A 20,410-nucleotide genomic window follows, 5' to 3' on the forward strand; every position below is an offset into this window, starting at 1 on the left:
TATACTGTTATGTTCTGCTGTCGCTGCCACAGGTGGCGTTGCGACAGCGATTCGGTCAAGATATTAACCTTATGGAAAAAGGACAAGCTTAATTGATCTCGTATCAAAGTTTTTGCGCAATTTTTCTCTACTTTTGTTTCTCTAAATAGACATGTGTATTTTTACGCAGAAACTGGCAAGATAAAAGCCACAAAAAGGTAACGTTTAAAGGTGAAAACACTAAGGCAATATATATATATATATATATATATATATATATATATATATATATACAGACTGATATTAGAAACAATTACGATTTACATATAAGAAGGGAAGCCATATAGTAATTTAACTAAAGCAGTAACTTAGTCAGCCGTATATCGTGTAATGATTATAACCATAACAAATTAATAATCACATTTAAGTAATTATATTTGATAAATTACTGCCAAGGTAGCTACAAAACGGACTATATAGACTGGAACTTCATTGTCTATACCCATGTCACTAGATTACTGAAATTGTCTCAGCAGATGCCAACAGATACTTTGTACTAAATATTTCATATGTTGAAAAATGCTATCGCAAGACGTAATGAATGCATACTTTGAAATTGAACCACTACAGAATGTAATAAATTTTGGACCCTCGCACTCGCAGGTGGCAGGCCCGTGACGTTTACAATTGCGGTCGGATCTCGAGTAGCCTCCGCAAGCATTGCGCCTTGCCACGTAGCTAAAGCAGCGCCGCCGACGTGATACGGTTCGCCGTTGTACCACAAAACGCGATTCCGTCCATCATATTCTCCGCCAGCAACCCAGCGAGACTTATAGTTTGCGGGTTCAGAACTAGCTGAAAAATATTTTGTACACGTGTTAATTAAGGAGTAGCGGCATCCAGACTATCATGTCTCAAAATATTATCATCACTCATCAAAATATTATCAGGACTCAAAATATTATCTACTTCATGAGTATAAAATATGCCGTTTATGAAATTGTCGTTGTTAAGCACCTCCTAGAAAACATGTAAGTCTTCGAACATCATCCACCTAAATGTACAGATAAGATGATCGAGCGATGTAGTGCTCGATCCAGTATACGTATTTTAATCAATTGTAAACTCAATTATTATCTATCACCGGTTCGCAAAAGTAATGGAAATTCTCACCTATACCCAGCAGGTATTTACCAATATCTTGGCCTGGATTCAACGTCTTTATTTCTACCTGCTCAGACTTAAGGGCCTTAACAAAGTTTCTGACGACTCCGTCCTGTTTTTTGGTCACAAAAGCGATAGGATTGCGGGCAATTTGAGACAACGAGTACGTAATCGGCTGAAAGTCAGATCAAATATCGTAAGTGAACCGAATGGACTCTATATTGCCATGGTAAACTAAGTGACCTTACAGATCGCCAACAGTGACAAAGTATATACGGGCCTCCGAAATACCCAGTGAATAATTACGTAGTTACGTCCGGCATACGTGCCATTCATAGGCTGTCAACAGGTTTATATTAGGCGCACACTAACTATGATGACTGTACGGTTGAAACTAACGATCAAAGTAATTCAGCATTATGGTCAAACCAAAGTCAAAGCGAGCTCTATAATGCTTGACCCCTGCGTCAAAATGTTCGTATATTAAAAATGCTCCAGATACATCGTAATCAGGCAAGTACTCGTAAGTAAGGGTAACTACGCCTTAAATGTGATTGAAAATAGCTACTCCATGTCGTTGTATATATCCAATAATAAGGAAACATTTAATTTTTCGAAAACGTATCAGGTGGATAGATGTAAAATAGTGTAAATTTGTCAAAAGGAACCCGATAGCTTTCTGACTCTATCGACCTAACTGTGCTGATATTTTTATAGTTAGATCCGACTACGACGGATAAATAAACGACAGATCGACAACGGCGCCCAGGTCAAATTTTTGTCCAGCTTTTCCTTAATTTTATAGGTGCAATTAGAACTTCGCGTTCGACGTGTTCGCGCATAGCCTTATACCATATTAAACAGTGAACGAATGCGTACAAGCCAATACAGGGTGAATCCACTACGATTTCTTCGGAACGTCAACTATGCAGCCGGGCATTCTTTGCCGCTAAGCTGTTATGGTACAACAGATGCAATAGTTATCAATGGCCAAATGAAAGTCACGCAAGAATCGTTCAAAAAATTCAGGTCTGTTGCAAGACAGAGTCCAAGCAAGCGAGCTGCCGCATTCCCTCATACGAGACCGAGAGCAATTGCCATCGCGTCTCGAACAACAATCGAGCTAATAAACATGAAAAAACTAGACGTTTGGCATCGACTCGCGATAACGAACGAACCTTGTACCTGCAGTTGGACCCGTGAATGCAAACAACTCGGGGCTCAAGGGGGCCAAGTAATGCGTGCCCGAAATGAGTTTTGTCTGCCAAATATGCCAGAATGTACTTTTATTCCAATATCGTACAATTTGCGCCGCCCACAGGGCCAAATTTATCAATACGAAAAAAGGCTATTAGCTTGTAGTTAAAAACGTGCTCACAATAGCTGTAATAGCACTGTTAATCGCTGATTGTGCTGAGGTTTTTTGATTGACAACTAGAGGTGGGCAAATCCAAATTTCGGCGATTCGGCCTACCAATGTTTTATCATCAATGCCCCGCCAGCTTACTAGGAATAAAGAAAGCAACGTTTACGCACTTTTTGCAGATTATCTGTAAGATTTGTCCCAGTTGAACTACAATAAAACATAGTGGCGAGAGCTGGCACAATTCCAAGGTAGAATAGGGTTCTCCATTCTCGACGACCGACAAGCCACCTATTTCAAATGAAAAGCATAAATAAACCCAAATACACAACGTTTATAGTCAAGTGGGTAGGGCACTAGACATACAACCGTAGGGTGCTGCTTGCTTGAATACCCAGCTGAGCGTGCTCGATCACCCGTATGTGATTCTGAGATGTCTGTTTATAAAAATCATGGCTTGTATCGCCATACCTACAACTTACATTAAATTTTCATCTAAGTTTGAATAATCTGTCTTCTTTACCTTTTCTTTAGGAGTGCTTTTAATCGAAGTCTACTCAGGTGATGACCTTCGGGAATGAAAAATGGGCGTTTGAATTCCTCTGTAACTAGAACCATAACGAAAATGGCAAATTTAGAGTTAATTGTTGCGCAATTATTACACAATAAGTAACAAGGTTGCTCGTCATAAAAAACAAATCAGTGTCAGCTCACGTTTTGCTGTAAATTTTAATGAACTGTTTACGGATGAGACTTAAGGTAAAAAGCAGTTTATAAATGTTACTAAATATGTTTCACGGCAAAATTGAAACCGATCTTGCACGAAAAGCTGTTTTGCAGGACGTCAAGCTAGGTATAACCGGAGTTCATGTCTTCAAAGGCATCCCTGTGTACTGTCAAATTTACCATTTTATTTTTGTATACCGTCATTCACTCCAATGTTGGGGCGCCGTTCCAATTCTTTTTTTTGAAAATTGCAATACAATGCAAATGGCGGGTCGGTTGATTAGCGAGAAGCCTTACGTTCCATACTGTTGTCAACCGTCGTTTTAGGTGGCTAGGTCCTCCCTTGTAGAAAACGAAATGCACCTACCCAGATTTCGAGCCTAGATTACCCCACGTATTCTTAAATTTGGTACGCAAATACGTTGCCACTGCACCACACGGGGGCTCGAGAGACAGGTTATATACTTTACTGCCAATGCTCTGCTAAAAAGAGCTCTCTGACTCAACACGCGTTTAAAAAATTGCTTCTTCTTTTTTTGACAGTGTGCAGACTACAGCTATCACAAGTAATACTGGTGATAGCTATCGTGTAGATCTATGTAAAACGGACTTACACAAAACAGAGGAAAAAGTGCCATAAATTTATAGTGATGTTGATGATACTGTTCGCAGGAGTCGAGAAACAGAACCAAATGGGCCTTGATGCTATCTATACGTACGTTAGGGCGAATATAACAAGCCTTTGCATGCAGGTTGAACGCGAACGACTCAGTACTAGCACTCCACAAAGTGACTGACATAAGATTAGCTGTTGCGCTGTATATAGAGGAATCAGAAAGGTAAGAAAGGACGGCATTTAGCGCCCAGCTTCGTAATCTCTGAACATGAAAAGATCTAATGATTATTACTAGCAGACGACCTGGTTTCGATCATTCACACTTACCAGGACATCGAGAACATTTTCAATATCACAACACATGTGGGCCTTGGACTTCCAAAACGGCAAAGTGGCAAAGTGACCTTCTCAACGGAGGAAAAAGGCTACAGATTCAAAAACTAGTAGAACAGAAGTTTGATAAATGTCTAGGAAGCACGATCTATGAAATGTATAATTGCCTCTCGGAACAGCAAAATACATGAGGAGAAAGGACTTAAGTATTAACTGCATTCCTAGGCGATATGAGCATGTAACAGGTTCGAAATATTTAGGATGTCATGGCGTGTTTCTATCATCCAGCAAAATAAAAGGAAACAGTGACAAGGGTGCTAACAATTACCGGAAAGATGTTTGAAATGCACAGAAGATGCGGCTAATTGGGTCCTGGGAATATCCGAACATCCTATAACATCAGCATCTCCGGACGATACATTTCAAAGACGTGCTTTCGACAGATGATTCCGCTCAACAGAATGACGATGGCAATCATGTAAAAATAATGTAATGATCAACAACAATGTGGACCTTTCAAGGTAAGTCTATTTGCTACAAGCGATCTATAACCATTTACGAGCCCGTACCGCTTAAATATCAAACGAGAAGAGCTACTAGAGCCACTCGAGACTGATGGAGACTAAGAGAAAAAAAGGCTAACTATTAACTAATGTGCACCCGATGCAAGAGTCAGCTCACTTTGATTACAACGGCATAGGACACTTGGTACTGGCGTCGGTTTATTGAATAATATTACGCGTCGGACAATTCCGTCGATATCTTGAACTTCATAATCATTAAGTATATTCTGTGCTATTTGTGAGATGGTATCCAATACAATTAAACATGCTTAATAGTAATTAATAATACTTCACAAAAATACTCCCAATAAGCAGTAATATTATTCTCACATGTAAAATCGAATTTTTCACTATCTCGTGAGAAGATACCGTCCTTAGATTTGGCTTCACCGTATTCGCCCACCTTGTGAAATACATCTTCCATTGTCGTTATTGATATGCCAATACTGTGGATCTGAAAATGTAAACGCAACATGGAGAAACTTCCAACTAGACTCAAGAATACACCAAAATAAAAAAAAAAACAGCCGTTTTCCACTTAATAACAGTTAACCTATTATTAGGAAAAACATGGTGTTTGCATAGAAATCTTAATTTTGGTAGATAATGTAGTAAAAACGAATATCGTCCGCAAAGGATACGCTGTCCATACTCCGAGAGTACTCAAGTTGTCCTCAAGATATCTGAACAGTTCGACGAGCTGTTGTGGTGAAGGGAAGCCAATATTGACGACAAACTCGTAACCAATGTCCGAATCTAGATTAACGATATCGTTGCCAGGCAGACATCTTTTTATTACGGCAACGACGCGGGCCGTGTTAACGTCCAAGCTTTTCTTGCTTAGCCGAAGGTTATAGCCGGTTTCTATTGTAATAAGAAATATATACGTTACAAAAGAATTATTTTTCCAGGGCCATTTTTACATAAATACAAAATTTAAACTGTTTTTATATTGCTGAGAGCATATCACTAAAGGACTATGATGATAATGATAGATTTTAGTACTGATTTTAATTTTCTCAACAGAAAGGCTGGTATTGACAGTCCTTTCATTTTCCATATATATATACATTGCTAGTTTTTCGTATTCGGCTGATATCTCCAGTAATATAAGAATAAGGACTATCGCAAGTAAACAATTCGGTCGCGTCAAGTTTGGATCTTGGAGCTATTTTTAAAATGGATGAACTGAATTAGATCGATGATCAGCAGACGGCTTTCGACACATAACAAACATGACGTCTGCACATGCGATACGCTAGCAAGCCACAACAAGATCGGCCTTTAGGGCGGAGAATTGTACGCGCATAAAATTAGGCTTAAACTCGCTATAATCGATCCTATGCAGGTTGAGAAGATGAACATTCAGATAAGTGTGCCAGTATATATATATATATATATACAACACCACAGTATTGGTGGTGTTATACTACAAACTTGTACGTAGATTGCTCGCGTATGTCGGAACGTTCAGACGGTTTTACAAGATTACGAATGTAATTATTTCACGTAATCCTACAATCGAGTTAGATACAGATCGCTTTGGCCTCGAATAAAATTTGGCTCCATCTACTGTTTCCATCGTTTCATTAATGAGGTAATGATTAGGCAATGGTTTCGAAATGCTTAAGCACTGGTTTGCCAGGAAGCAAAGTACCAAGTACCGCCTCCATCGTTGTTGTATAATTCGTATGTATATGCACATTTTTGGACAAAAGCACGATCTCCTGCAATGACTGATTTGATAGGTAAGCACTAGCTAAACTACGGTGTAGATTTTTCCGTATATTAAAACGTTTCACAGAGCCCTATATCGTCTGCTAACACGAATCAGCACTTTTAATGTTTTTTGAATGTTTTTTAGTCTGCAATTCATATGGCATGGTTTCCCCTTTTGACACAACTATAAATAACATTATATATCTGGTCAATCTTTTTATATACGGTATTAATGTAAGGCCTTCATAAGAGCTTCAATGTTTCAAAATTGAAAATGGAGAATATACTGATTTGGTTATCCACGAAAAAACAGTCATCCAAATCGAGGAGTTTCGGCTGCCAGGCATTCCTTGACCATAGAATGGCGAAAACTATTGTCTACATCTGTTTACGGTACTTCAGTGGACTTACTTGCTATACCAGTATGCCGTTCTTAGACCTAAAATTATTTCGGAAAATCAAAATCTATAGTGGTTGTTGATTTAATGCTGGCCTATAGGACATGGTCGTAAACATGTTGAAACGAACCGAACTTCTTCTTCAGGAACATCGGAGATCCGGCAGCCAGAAGGCGTCCTTTCGCCACAAACACAATTCGATCGCCCAGAACGTCCGCCTCTTCCATGTAATGAGTTGTCATCAGGATCGTCCTATAGCGTCGTTCATCCTGCAAAAGTCCCCATACAGCGCGTCGAGCTTCGGGATCCATTCCAGCCGTAGGCTCGTCGAGGATCACTATCTGTGCGAAGGAAAACCCGACCAACGGCATTCCGCCAAATTTACAAAAATAAATGCATTGACATAAGTGAGCGGTCAGCAACAGGTTTGTTACTACACGAAATACGGGTTATGGATAGATTTTCAAGATTACCCAGCGCTTGATAGCGAAACTGTGATATAATTGGCATCTACAAGAGACCATATGAAGATACTGACGACTCGGAAATATGTCTTATTGAACTGTTGCTGGAGTTCATGACTCAGGATACTTTTTTTAATGGATTTTTTTTTAAAGTCAACAAAGATTCAAGCTACATAGTACCCCTCCACATAGCGCATACGCATTCACATCGATACTTTCCGTATTACATTCTTCTCAATAATCAGCACAACTGAATAAAGGTAACTCAAAGTTTATAAAACTATTTTTTAATTATATTTTTATTATAAAAGGACGGAGCTTTTCATAAGGCCGCTACACTGGTGGTTTAGCGCGCCCAGTTGAACAGTAACAAATCTCGAATATACATTAGCAACAATTTTTATTTTTAATTACAAATGTTTAACGAACAACTTATTTAACAAGAAAAATAAACGAAAACAACAGTCAGAGCGAGTTGATAGATACAAAGCAAACTGCTTCTCAAAACCGGAGACGGCGCAGCATTGGCAACAGGCTTTTGGAACAACGAGTGCAAGGCGCATAAGAATGTAGGTCTGCAACCTTAACAGAAACAAATAACTACAACTTTGAATTTATTGGATTCTACAACGAGTCTAGGCTGAACTGGACTGATCGTGATTCCATAGTTTCTGTTAGACAAATCAATCTGCTGCTCTGTGTGAGGAGAATGCGACAGCATCGACTAGGTTGCTACCTACAACGAATACTTTTCGAAGGATCATCCACAAATGATAGAAGGCAATCAAGGCTTTCGTATAATCGATCCTCATATGAAGATTCTTATACACCTGACTGGACGGTCGTCTGGATTCGCTAAGGGAAATCTGAACTGGCTCAGAAGTACGACTTAGGTCCCGACCTAGCGGATCAGAATTCAGATGTACCTGCAGATTCCGCTGGCTAGGGCACTTCTGGGCAGCACCGCTTTCACGGTGCTATTTTCTATGGACGACGTGTTCTATACGATCGAACCCCAGGAAAGGGTCAAGTGACTTCCTGAAGAGGTCTTCGTTTGTTACATTTTTCGAATAACTATTAAGACAATGATAGCGAACGCTATAACAGAGAAGCAGGCAAGTTCTTCTTATAATCAACATCCGCCTTGATTTAGCTGGAAATAACCTACTGTTTATTTTACTTTTTCAATACCCGAAAATCTCTGATTTTAACCCCATAGAACTCGGCTATATATTGCTTAGTACCGAGTCCGTGAATTCACTCTACTTTATTCAAATAATTGCCTGGTGTGTAGAACGCCGCTATACGTTGTAGAAGTGAAATGACAATCCTACTGGAAACAGAAGCATATCTCCAGGTTAAAAATGGGCACAAAAATAAAGAAGTTAGATTCAGCGTTTCATCAAGAAGCCTCGTGATGTAGCGAACACAATTAAACACTTCCTTCACGCCTTGTGTCAGATGCTTAATTATCAAGATTTCAAACCTAAACTACTTCATGTGTTCTTAAAATGAATAGAGAAATACACCATCACGGCAATTCGCTATCAAAGTACTCGGTACTGCTGGCATCGCTTCAAAGCTGCCTTCATTCCTCCGAAAAGAGGTACTTTTACGCCCGGCTTTGAACCTAGATCGCTTCAAATGTCTCAGTTTATTAAGCAAACACCGCAATACCATCACAAATCTGGTTAGTCATGTAAATCTTAAGATTTACTAGCGCTACATGCACTACAAAGACCCATGCATCTGATATCATGCAGGCCACTGGCCTCTTGTCTCTTAATGCCCCCAGACAGCTAGAATTGCCGCCTCTCTCTAGCAGCTGCCTAATATCTTATATTTGTCGTAGCTGGATCATGCAACTAATTTAAAAATACTTCGATCTCGCACAAAGAAATCGGGTGTTTACCTCACTGCCTCCGACCATGGCGTTGGCGAGGCATAATTTTCTTTTCATGCCGCCAGAAAGGTCCTTAGAAAACGAATTCGACTTCTGCGTTAAGTCAAGTTCCGATAGTAGATGCTTTATTTCCTGCCTCAGGTAATTCTCTTCGGCATCTTTGAGCTTACCAAAGAACACCAAATGTTCCATAACTGTGAGCTTATCAAAGAGCACATTGTGTTGAGGGCAGAATCCAAGGCTCTCTCTAGCCTTCCGCGTATGCTTTCTTACGCTGTAACCGTTTATGAAGACTTCCCCATGGTCTGGCTGTATAAGTCCCGTCAGGATGCTCATCAGCGTCGTTTTGCCGGCTCCGTTGTGACCAAGTAACATGGTGATTTGATTACAGTAGAGATCGACTGACAAATTGCTAAGAGCTCGAATTGGCCCAAATCTATGCGAGATTTGAACCAGACGAACAACAACCCGCAATTTCTTTGATATGTTTTCTATCATTTCTGAAAACCAAGTAAATTGTGACGAGTTCAATACACTGATAGGTTGTGTTAGTCTACATTATATGTGATTATAAGATATTCCTCTCTCAGAATATAATCTCAGGTATAGACACCCTTTAAATATAATTATCTCATCCAAGAACCGATCGAAACCCCTAGTCAGATTACTGAATCTTGTTCCGTACCAAACCGAAGCCTTTTATCGTCTGCTAAGGGCGTAACGCCTGCATGACGCAGCGCAAACCATTCCAAATACATTGATGAAGCCGAGCTTGTATTAATAGCTAATTCAAACTGAAACGCGTTGAAAAGAATCTCTGATCGTCGTATAATTGTCATAAATTACGGTCTGCTAACCTTTGTTGGAATTTCGCACAGAAGCTTTATGTGAAAAATCCGCCACGGTGGGACACCAATAGGAAGGGAGCAGAAAAAAGAGCGGGTGGTTTGCGTTTCCATATTGCCAAGGATTAATGGCATCCAGATACATCGCGAGCAAAAGATAGAGTAGCCACGATAATAACATTGCGTATATAATCTCGATTGGCGCGATATTATCACCTGGGATGACAGCTTGATTTATATTGTGCCATTGTAGACCTTCACCTGCAAATTTAGCGTAACGCATACTGTAATATAGAAATTCATAATTGCTTTTTCTCACCTACCCGCCAAAATTTAGAATCTGAATGACACCCCGTGGATAACATCTCAGTTTGCGAGCGAACGCTGAGACAGACCCAAGCTTTGTTTCAAGCACAGCCACTTTACAGCGAAATTGAAAGCCTTTGATCGATGCTAAGCTCTATCTTATTTCTGTTGGAAACGACTTTAAGGGTGGACGGGTGTGCTTGTGAAACGCAATGACATTTGTTCTTTGCGAGAAATAGACAAACGACATCGTGGCTGAATGCGTGAATTTGATCGTTATATTATAGCTTATGTACCAACTTTTGTAGTAATAATCGTGTTCTTTACATCAGTCATAGTTCGTGGTCTCTTGTTAGCTTCCTACCATATAAGGGGTTTCTGACTCTTCACACAAGAATGTCAACTTGTATCTTGTTTACTGCTGGTTTTCCTATTTAGAGCTTCCTTTCATGGCCATGTACCTAGAGCAAAAAGCACTTTCAGACAGCGTATAGCACTTAGCCTTCAGTAATAGATCATTCAGAAGGAACAACAATAGACAACGATCATTATAATCTAGTAGTTTTTTAGTGTCACCGCACATATTAAAATTGCAGCGCGAGATGACGATTACCAAAAAAAATACATACCCTTTTGCTCGGAAAACGAGGCAAGCTTCATAAGCCAATGAATACCGATTTGAGGCACGAGGGAGGTGGCCAACTTGAACGGAACAGTCAATGACATGTAACCCGTAAGACCTCCTGCAGGATCATCGACATACGTGACTATCATAGCTACAGTGCCCACTTGCACGATAAATACCACAAATACCATAATCTTCGCTAGAACCAAAGGAAGAAAAATTGCTGAATATTAGAATGGCTACTAATTTTACGACGACAACAACAGGCACAAGGGGGGCTTACAGTTTAAACATTGGCTTTTTCAACTCCTACGCGAACTAAATCGGGACCTTTGCTCCGCTTAAGCTAAAATTGTTGGAACTTACTTCCGCACTTGTGTCTGTTCCAGAACGCTTTGCTAGGGCACTGTTCTATTATGATAGTAATCAAATCCTAACTTAAGTTGTCTAACCGATCTTCGCTTTATTATACTATTTCGACTTATCAAATAAACCAGTTAACCCTAAACTTCGGGTGATATTGTAGTCGTGATCGTCAATGTATCAGCTATTGCTTAGTGTATCATGTGGCTTTTCAACATACGCTATAATATTTTCACGATGTGGTTATTACTATGTTCGGGCCGGCACTTACATGTGTTGAATTCGATTTCTCAGTAGCTAAATGACACTCCGTACGTTTCGCTTTTGCTTACATTAAAGAAAACAGGGAACATGTGAAAATGCCGTTATCGTCAATCAATTTGGGAAATGCCTCAACATATGATCCAAAGCCATTGTTTTGTATGTTGTATTAGCCATTTTTCCCCATTCTTTGATTCAACTGTGTTTTTATCCTCCACGTAAAAGCCAGTCCGCCATATTTTACGATTTAAAATCATATAGGGACTATTTTTGCAGATTATTCTTCGTTAAGTTAAGCAAATTTATGTATTTACTCATGTCACCTATGTGCGTTAGCATTTATTGTGTTACTAGATGTCAATTATGTAATATTAAAACTAAACCACCTTATTATTTCTTATGCAGCCGTATAGAAAATCCTTGAAAGTTCAGCGTTAAGTTTAAAAAGTAGGAAACATTGATACGCAAAGTATTCATGCATCTCTGTCAATGTCCATAAACGAAAAGAATGATATTATATAATAATGAAATATAATAATAAAAGAAAAATGATGCTATAGCTTCTTTAGCCCGTCTGGACCCATTTGACATTCAACGTACGCGAAGAGAATGGAACGGTGAACAGCAGACTAAAATTAACTATTGCCATGGTGAAGACAATGAAGAACAGGACAATCACCGACGCGTCTGAGTACACGAATACTTGCGCGACACCGAAGTCACATAAACAGATCATGAGTATCACCGCAATCAACCCGCCTCGTATGGTGCCTACAAGCATGCAGTTAATCCAGTACACAATGTCTGGCAGGCCCATCATTCGCATGATTTCCTACAATAATAAAAAGAAGCGAGAAAAGCATTAGAAATAAACGAGTCTATCTCAGCATTACGACTTACGACGATGGGAATTCTAACGAATTCCCATCTGTTTTGAAGAAACGTATTCTGTCATCTTCAATCAAGGTAAGCGCTATTGTCATTTTCGACTTTCTACATCCACGATAAGTGGATTATTATGTTGTAAATTGTAACAATTTATTTGACGTAAATCCGTAATAAATTTTGACATCCAAAATCAAATTTTTCAACATTAAGTCATAATTCAGTGCAAGAATTCAGCACTATTGTAAAGCGAGAGCAAGGAGAAGCAGCCACTCCAACCCTCAACTGTTCACGAAGAGTCCTTAACCTTTGCAGGAAACCTCTTTTTCCACTCTCTCTTTTTCCACCTCAAACTCTCCTTCCCGGAATTTTTTAAACATACGACACAGCGTGTTTCTAGTAGTAGAACCTTTTTTGAATACAGGGTTTATTCACAGAGCATCATCTTAAAAAATATATGTTTATCACGTCTCATACTGAACCACCTAATAAGTTTTAGTGGTCGGCTTAGAGCGTCTTATAATTTGCGATTCTGGAGCCTGTTGTACTATCACGGAAGCCATGAGGTAGCAGTTTGGCCTCGTAGCCACGAAACCTCGATTGTGTCCCTTTGGATCAGTTAATCTTATTCTCAGCATCACTCCTTTTATAGGATTTATTGTCCGCTTCCAACCTAAGTCTTTACTGATCTGATGTCTCGAACCATCACCGTCGTCTTCGCTGTGTATCTAGGTGCATTCTCGTGATGAAGCTCCCCGAAAAGAACTTGATGCGGATATCCAGATTCGAACATATGACTTACCACACAAACCGGCCTTGATGCTGTGTTAGCCAGCCTGAATCAAGTAAGCTCGCCCTATAATAATGATACGTTAAGTTCACAGGTCATTAGCATGCACACGGTTAACGGCATAGGAAGAACAGCTAACTTACTCGAAGGCGAGTCTCCTTTTCCGCGACAATACCTTTTGAAAAGGAGCATATGAATGTAATGAAGCTAAACAAAATGATCATGTCGCTCATCCGAATAAACGTTGCGTCCTCCGCAGATTGATCCTTCTTCATGCCTGCTTTCCGAAAATAGTAGCGGTCAGTCGGAAAGGGCCGTATAGGATCCAGTCGCGCATTGATTTTTAGCTTGTAAAATTTTGCATGTTCCTAAAAGTGTTGATTCATTAAATATTAGCATAGGTATAGATAACTGCACAAAATAAACTTCACAAACTAATTATATCATATGGCTAAAAATAATTGTAATAAGGGCCTGCATTAATTGCATACGCTTCACGCCTCTACAAAATGCTCGGCCATCAATCGACTTATTATTTCTTTATATATTGTTGAACACAGATCAAGGAGGCTGCATGATTTCTAGGTTGGTAATTACTATTCCTGGAAGATGCGAAGTACCTCATGTTTCTTTAACATTTTTTTTAACTAATTACCCACATACAAATTATCTGTGGGTAATTCAGTTCTATTGGTACGAATAGCTAGTTTCCATTAGTCGACGATTCCTTAGCCGGCTCGTTGAGCTGAAAGAAAGTGTTTAATAAACAAAAATTGCTATTTTGATGAATAGTAAAACTTAATGGCAAAAACACGTGCTCGATAAATTTCCCAGGCATGGTTTTATTTTTGAACGCGGAAGTTCGTGTAAAAATAGACTATCCTTTCCCTGGGCAGGTATCACTGACGACGATAAGCGACTGTATAAAAAGTACAACTAACTGTGAAAATGAGGATGCGCACGCAAAGAAGAGACTACGTGTAGAGGAGGCGCCCATATATCGGAGAAACGGGTTTCTGCGATATCACGATTTCAAGTGAATTAAATATAAATAGAGTAATAATAAGCTAAATACTAAAAGTCTTTCTAATTTTATAATGTATATAATAATACAGATACTTAAAACATATTGATATAACGAGTGGAACCCTATATGTAAATTGTCCAAGCTCTAATTGCTACCAGCCACAAGCGCATAGGGGTCGCGAAACATCAAAACAAGCGTTGGTCGTTGTCCAACGATTCGCTTTTTCGACCCACTTATGTGTCTGCTGCAGATTCAACTATCAACAGTCCTGAGCTTCAGCTAGCCGAAGTAGTATTAAAACAAATAACGATTGACAACCAGGTGTAGAGGGATTTAATGGGCACTACAATTAGTATACTAGCTAAAAGTCCCATACAACTGTAGCAGATGCCTATACGTGAGGCCCGGTGTCTTTAAACCAGATTTCACAAACATTAAAAAATAGGGTCGTCTGCTAGATGACGCAATCTTACAACGTAGCGGAAAAGCCACTCTCTAAGGAACCTAAGGAATCAATTTTCTGCGGGCAGGCGTTATCGATAGCATGGGAGAATTTGGATTGGTTTGTTTTACATTGAGCTCACATACCAGAAAAAAGACGGATGGCTGCTATAATCTTGGATGGCCCGGAGTAACACCTTTCGTTAACGTTATCCTCCAGATCTGTATTTTCAAAAAATGTCTTCTATCGTTTTAGAGTAAATGTCACGATTTTTCGCCATTATTAACTTCATGGTCTGAATGCGTGTTTACTTGCAGCGAAATCATTTTCACTCCTCAAGTGACATACTATTCCACATCTTTGCTTTCAGCAAGGATTTTAGTGTATAGAAAAAAAACTTCACTAAATACAGCACAACTAGGACTCGTTCAATCTTGGCTAGTGGCAATGAAAATTACGGAAGTCTTCTGCCGCAGGGTTCTTGGTCACAGCGGAATACCCTGTGCTAATTCAATCACAGTGTTTATTTGATTTAACGCTACTAATTTTCATATTTTATAATCAATTAGATGCGTGAAATGGCAATAAAAGCGTTACCCGTGGACATCCTCACTTTATCAGCTGAACCAAAAATTTGCGTAGTCACGATTTGTTGAACGACATCTTTCCTCTCTAATGGTGTGTGAAGTGAGTTTTGTATCCATTTGCCGACAAAATGAATTTTGAAAGACTCGCATAGAAAAACTGGGCTGTATCTGCCTTAAGTTATTTACTCATTCTCAGCTTGTTATTTCTTATTATTTACGCAATTCGTTCAGTATCTAATAACTTTTTCGACAGGGATTGCAGCGCAAAGCAGATAAAGGCGACACCAAATTGCTGACATAGATTAGGTGCGGTTAGCGGACACCTCGAGAAATTACCGGTCTTAATCACTATGCATTGAGCAACTTTTATATTCTGTTTCACAAATCTACTTCATGGCAAATGGCCAGTTAGAAAAATCAAGAAATGAAGAGCTGTTCTACCGTGCACAATGATAATTTCATTGTTCTCTCTGATCGCGGTTTATCGCCTCGGTTTTCCGACACGAGTAAAACACAAAGCTGTGACGCGTGCGTAAAGAAATCGCGAACAAGTCTAAAACTTATCATTAAATACAATAAGCCGTTGATTTCTTTCCTATTATGACCAACCTTGAAAACTGCGTACATTGTTGGGAACAGCAGGGTTTCTTCCATGATGGACCTAGGCGTCCTAGGGCTAGCAAAGTCGCCAAGCGCGTTGCCAGATGGCATTAAACTACCGAAGCCATACTGTAGGGTATAACTCAAATGACTGGGTTGGCTCACCGACCGAAAGATAATGGACAGATCAACGCTGCCGTTAATTTTTGCTAAATACACCTCAAGATCCTTGCTACCGACAAAACCCGTAATGGAAACATTTCCTGGAATCAGGCAAACCATGTCGCCAGTAAAGGAGTAAACAGAATCGAAAAGCTTAAATACCGAGTTACTGCTGTTCCAAGTTAAAGCATAGGCCTAAAATTTCACTATTTTTTCGTGTATCATTACCTCCTGAACAATTTGTAATTATTAGAAAAATATACTCTTACGTATACGTATGCGTACTGTTATTTTGGCACGCGTCGACCTATCGCGCATGCAGATCTCTGTAATATGAGCCCTATAAAAAGGGGACACTTACGGGCAAGATTGAAAACAGACTCAACAATATGGGTCGTGTATTTCGTTCGAGGTGCATAGATGATATGGATTCGAGATGTTTGGCGTCCAGCGGACATCGGAAATTTGATTTGCTCTGCCGTGTAGGGCTCTTTGGGTGGATAAATGGTCGCGTTATACCACATTCCCCGTCCTGATGTTTCCGGAGCGGCTTTGTTAAGACCACTTGAGAGCATACCTAAAAACCACAATTTTTACTTTTTGATCTTAGACGGGACCGTTTGAAAGTTAAAACGCCGTCTAGCTACCGCTACATATTAGCGTAGTCTAGTGCCATATATTTAACTATAATAGATAATATCAAAGTTGACTCAAAGTAAGATTAAAGCAACATGACGCTCGTAGCCACTAATTGACAGTTAGGGGATTCAGTCTAACGGAATATAGACTCATCTTTGGGTATGAAATTCAAAGCGATGTTCAAATGGCTAATGGAAGCACCTAAAAACCTTAGCTCTTAGGATAATAGTCTGTCGAAAATGAAGCAAACAGATACAAATTTGTTAAACATAAGCTTGGCATAATCGTCCTATAGTACATCGCAATTACTGGTAAAATAGTTTGATAATAAATTTAAAAAAAAAAAGTAAAATAACCATGCTTTGATATCAAAACAAGTGTTCAAAAACAATCTAAACAATAAGGTTCGCTACCTGTATTACCTAAAAGTTGTGACTGGAAAAAAGAGCAAGCTTTTCATTACTCACCGACAACAAATAGAGGCATTAATAGCTCGAATAAAGATGTACAGTAGTGTCGTTTTATTCGTAGAATCCATATATCTTTGTGTAGAAGAGCGTATAGTTGGGTAAATATGTACATCGTAGAGGCCTACGACGAAAAATGGCCTCTTGTTATACAGCTGGAAACGATGAGGTTATAGAACTTTATTAAGGTTTTTCCTTGCTGTCTTGAATTTTCAGCAATATTATTAGTATTATTATTGAGAATTGCATTATAAATAGTTGGGCTAGTAAAAAAAAAGTAACTGTAAAAAAAAGTAAGTAAAAAAAGAAACTGCCGTTCAAATAGGTGCGTATATAGATAAACCACATTAACAGGTCAAAAAGAACACCGGGCAAAAAACGCGATTTTTGCGTACGCCCACGAAGAATCAATTAGATAATAAACATACCAAGAACTATATTAATTTACGCCATAATAATGACAATAATAGTAAATTACTAATTTTATATTTGCAAAGCAAAGGGAAACACTCGTAGTGCATTGATTCCTATATCGAGACATTGTTTGGGTGATTATGCTTTTAAGATCGTTATAAACCGGAAGCAAAGAGATGTAGTTGTCACAGAACTTTCTAGCAGAGACCAAATAGTCACGTAACTAAGTGAATAAACCTAATGGGTTTGAAGCCCAGGCCCGACGGCTCGGGACCCAGATTGTTTCTCCTACCATATTTAGCCGGATAAAAAGGCTAATTATCATTTAATCCTGCATTTCAAAAACTTGACTGAAATGACAATAAGATATTGAATTAAGCAAGATAGTGTTGATGATATAATTTATTCAGACTCTGGAATCTCTGGAAAGATCTGACCGAATGATTGTGTTTTATCCAGTTTTCAAGTCCATACGGTATACTCTGAACCTCGAAATATGACTTTTGACTTGTGACACAGATCACCCAATTTTTATCTACAGCACGTATAGTTCACGCGGCGTCCCTTCTCTTACGTGCTTATGTGCTTACAATGATTGCACCAATTTAGTTTCGTATTACCATAAAAAGTCACCTTGTAGATATACCAACTTTTTTCATAACAAGAAATTGTACCTTTTGCGCTTTCCAATCGAATGGTCGCAGCTTTGATGACGCCACAAACACTTTTAAGGCTGCCTTAATGTGTAACCATTTTCAAATAGGATAAGGAAAACATGCGTGTCCCCTTCACAGAAGCTTAGCCTCAAATGATCCTACCTCCAGATGAATTGTAAAGCACACGACCTTGACATACAACGTACACAATTTCACCTACACGTTTACACGTAGATCCTAATACAAGAGTTACCTAAGCCAACAGCCTCGCGTTGCAATGGAGCATGGGTACAAACAACGAAAAATTTCTTGTGAAATGAATCGCTATTATGCGCGTTCGATGAAGCTCATCAGTGACGAGGCCAGTTAGTTACCGAAGGGTAGCCTTACCTAATGGAACCAACCCAAGCATAATATTTGTCTCAAAATTTATCCAACTAAATTGGTTAACTATTTAAGTAATTAGAAATATTTTTCGAGATACTTAAGCAATAATTTGTTGTTTCTGATTAGACGGTCAGGAAATCACGCGCTCAAACTTATCTAGACCACACTGACATTCGAAGATTTCTCCATGACCTTTTTTAATCGACGAGTGAATTTTCATGTATGATTTTTCATTTAAGCCTTTTCAGTTGATTCATTTTTCAGAAAAAGTTGGTTCTTATACAAGAAGTCGAGTGTTACAGAAACACGAAGATCTGACTCGCAGCCGTTTTTCTTTTTTAACTTTAAATAGTTTACACGAAACAACCACAAAAAAACAACCCTCAGAATGAGCCATTTTGAGAATTTGTCGGCAACTATATTTTTTAGTTATTTTTTACTTTCCTTATTTGACTTTTATTTTTTTCCGGTCTCTTTATTTTTTCCGGTCAGTTAATGTTGCCATTAATGGGTCTTCTACAATAATCTCGCGTTTATTAATCAATCTGAGTAGCCACTATTTCAAGATTAAACTCGATACAATTCCTTTGTTTAGAAATTAAATTAATTTAAGTTTAATTGTCAAAGATCGGCAAAAAATTTATCTCGCGCACTGGGCCTATGACAATCAATGAGTGAACGCACTCTTTTGTCGAAAACTAGATCGTTAAAGTTATTTCGGTACGTAGCGTGTTTCATGGGCGTAATGCATGTCGTACTATATTTACCTTTGAACAATATGAATATCGGTTTACAAATAGTAATTGTGATAATCAAGTTTGTCTAGACAGGCTCTGTTGGTTGAAATAGGCTCGTGGTCAGATTGGAATTGTGTAGAAATTTATACTTACAAGGGCTTATGCCAATGAGATTTAAGCAAAGGGTGCGCATAGCTTGAACACAATTCAAAGAGCTGTAACTCGTTTTGCTCTTTAGTGGCGATTCAGCGTAAGATTCTAAATGCTAAACACAAAAAAGTAAAAGTCCATAGATATGCTTGGTTCATTTTTTTAGAAAAACTTTTCTCATGATCACATCGATATGAACGAAAATAGAGTGAAAAAAGCTGCTCGTAGCGAGAATACTTTAGCCTATTGCATTCTGTTGGACTCTGTTTTTTTTAATTATGAACAATGCGCATTATACGTATTTCTATTTTAAAGTAAAATTATTTTTACATGCGGAAAATCTCGTTTACTGAAGTGTCAGATGTCTGTTAAAGCACAGGAGCTTTAACCGCAATTTATTTAGAGAGCGCAACTGGTTTTAAGCGGGTGGATTATTTGACAATCCGGTACTCCGGATTATGTTTTTATATACTATTGCGGGGTCATCCTTTTGACAGCTCATTTTCCATATGCTTTTCCTTTCAAAGTAATGTCTTTAGATCTCCGTACCTCTATCTCCTCTTTAATCTACCAAATGCGATATTCTTCTTGGCAAACAAGTGCCCCGCTTTGGTGCAGTCGCAAGCATTTCAGTTACTAGGGATCAAAAATGGTAAACAAACATGACTCATCACCATTTCGAGAATCCCAAACACATAACAAACGGTATATGTGTTGCTTGCTGTCGGGTTATGTTTGAAAACACCGATTGTCAATAGGCACTTAACGTTGCTTCTGTGCACATGAATAACCTTAGAAAAGTCTATAAGTTGAGAGACTACTGTCTTTTATCGGCTCAG

At 38.8% G+C, this 20,410-nt stretch overlaps 1 protein-coding gene and 1 long non-coding RNA gene across 6 annotated transcripts in view; one reads left to right on the forward strand and one right to left on the reverse strand.

The window, feature by feature from the left end:
* The window catches only part of LOC111253572 (phospholipid-transporting ATPase ABCA3-like), a 35,547-nt gene extending 15,443 nt beyond the window's left edge, over positions 1-20,104 (reverse strand). For 4 of the 5 annotated variants that reach the window (XM_022813184.2, XM_022813183.2, XM_022813181.2 and 1 more), the window contains exons 1-16: positions 18,316-20,104; positions 17,228-17,382; positions 16,483-16,698; positions 15,969-16,222; positions 13,447-13,671; positions 12,229-12,460; positions 11,009-11,203; positions 10,086-10,334; positions 9,238-9,728; positions 6,992-7,202; positions 5,397-5,608; positions 5,075-5,198; positions 3,030-3,114; positions 2,680-2,797; positions 1,153-1,318; positions 589-834 (exon numbers count right to left, since the gene is read on the reverse strand). In XM_022813184.2, the coding sequence (XP_022668919.1) occupies positions 589-834; positions 1,153-1,318; positions 2,680-2,797; positions 3,030-3,114; positions 5,075-5,198; positions 5,397-5,608; positions 6,992-7,202; positions 9,238-9,728; positions 10,086-10,334; positions 11,009-11,203; positions 12,229-12,460; positions 13,447-13,671; positions 15,969-16,222; positions 16,483-16,698; positions 17,228-17,342 (3,139 nt within the window). In that variant the 5' untranslated portion in view covers positions 17,343-17,382; positions 18,316-20,104. The remainder of the gene's footprint in view (positions 1-588; positions 835-1,152; positions 1,319-2,679; positions 2,798-3,029; positions 3,115-5,074; positions 5,199-5,396; positions 5,609-6,991; positions 7,203-9,237; positions 9,729-10,085; positions 10,335-11,008; positions 11,204-12,228; positions 12,461-13,446; positions 13,672-15,968; positions 16,223-16,482; positions 16,699-17,227; positions 17,383-18,315) is intronic. The other variant, XM_022813186.2, reaches the window with a different exon arrangement.
* LOC111253574 (uncharacterized) lies at positions 3,866-13,528 on the forward strand. The gene is made up of 3 exons (XR_002674724.2): positions 3,866-4,702; positions 7,008-12,594; positions 13,246-13,528. It is a non-coding gene; the product is annotated as an uncharacterized LOC111253574 (long non-coding RNA).
* Positions 20,105-20,410: the final 306 nt, after the last annotated feature.

Source organism: Varroa destructor, unplaced genomic scaffold, assembly GCF_002443255.2.
Source record: "Varroa destructor unplaced genomic scaffold, Vdes_3.0 BEIS01000006.1, whole genome shotgun sequence".
Classification (NCBI taxonomy): Eukaryota; Metazoa; Arthropoda; class Arachnida; order Mesostigmata; family Varroidae; genus Varroa; species Varroa destructor.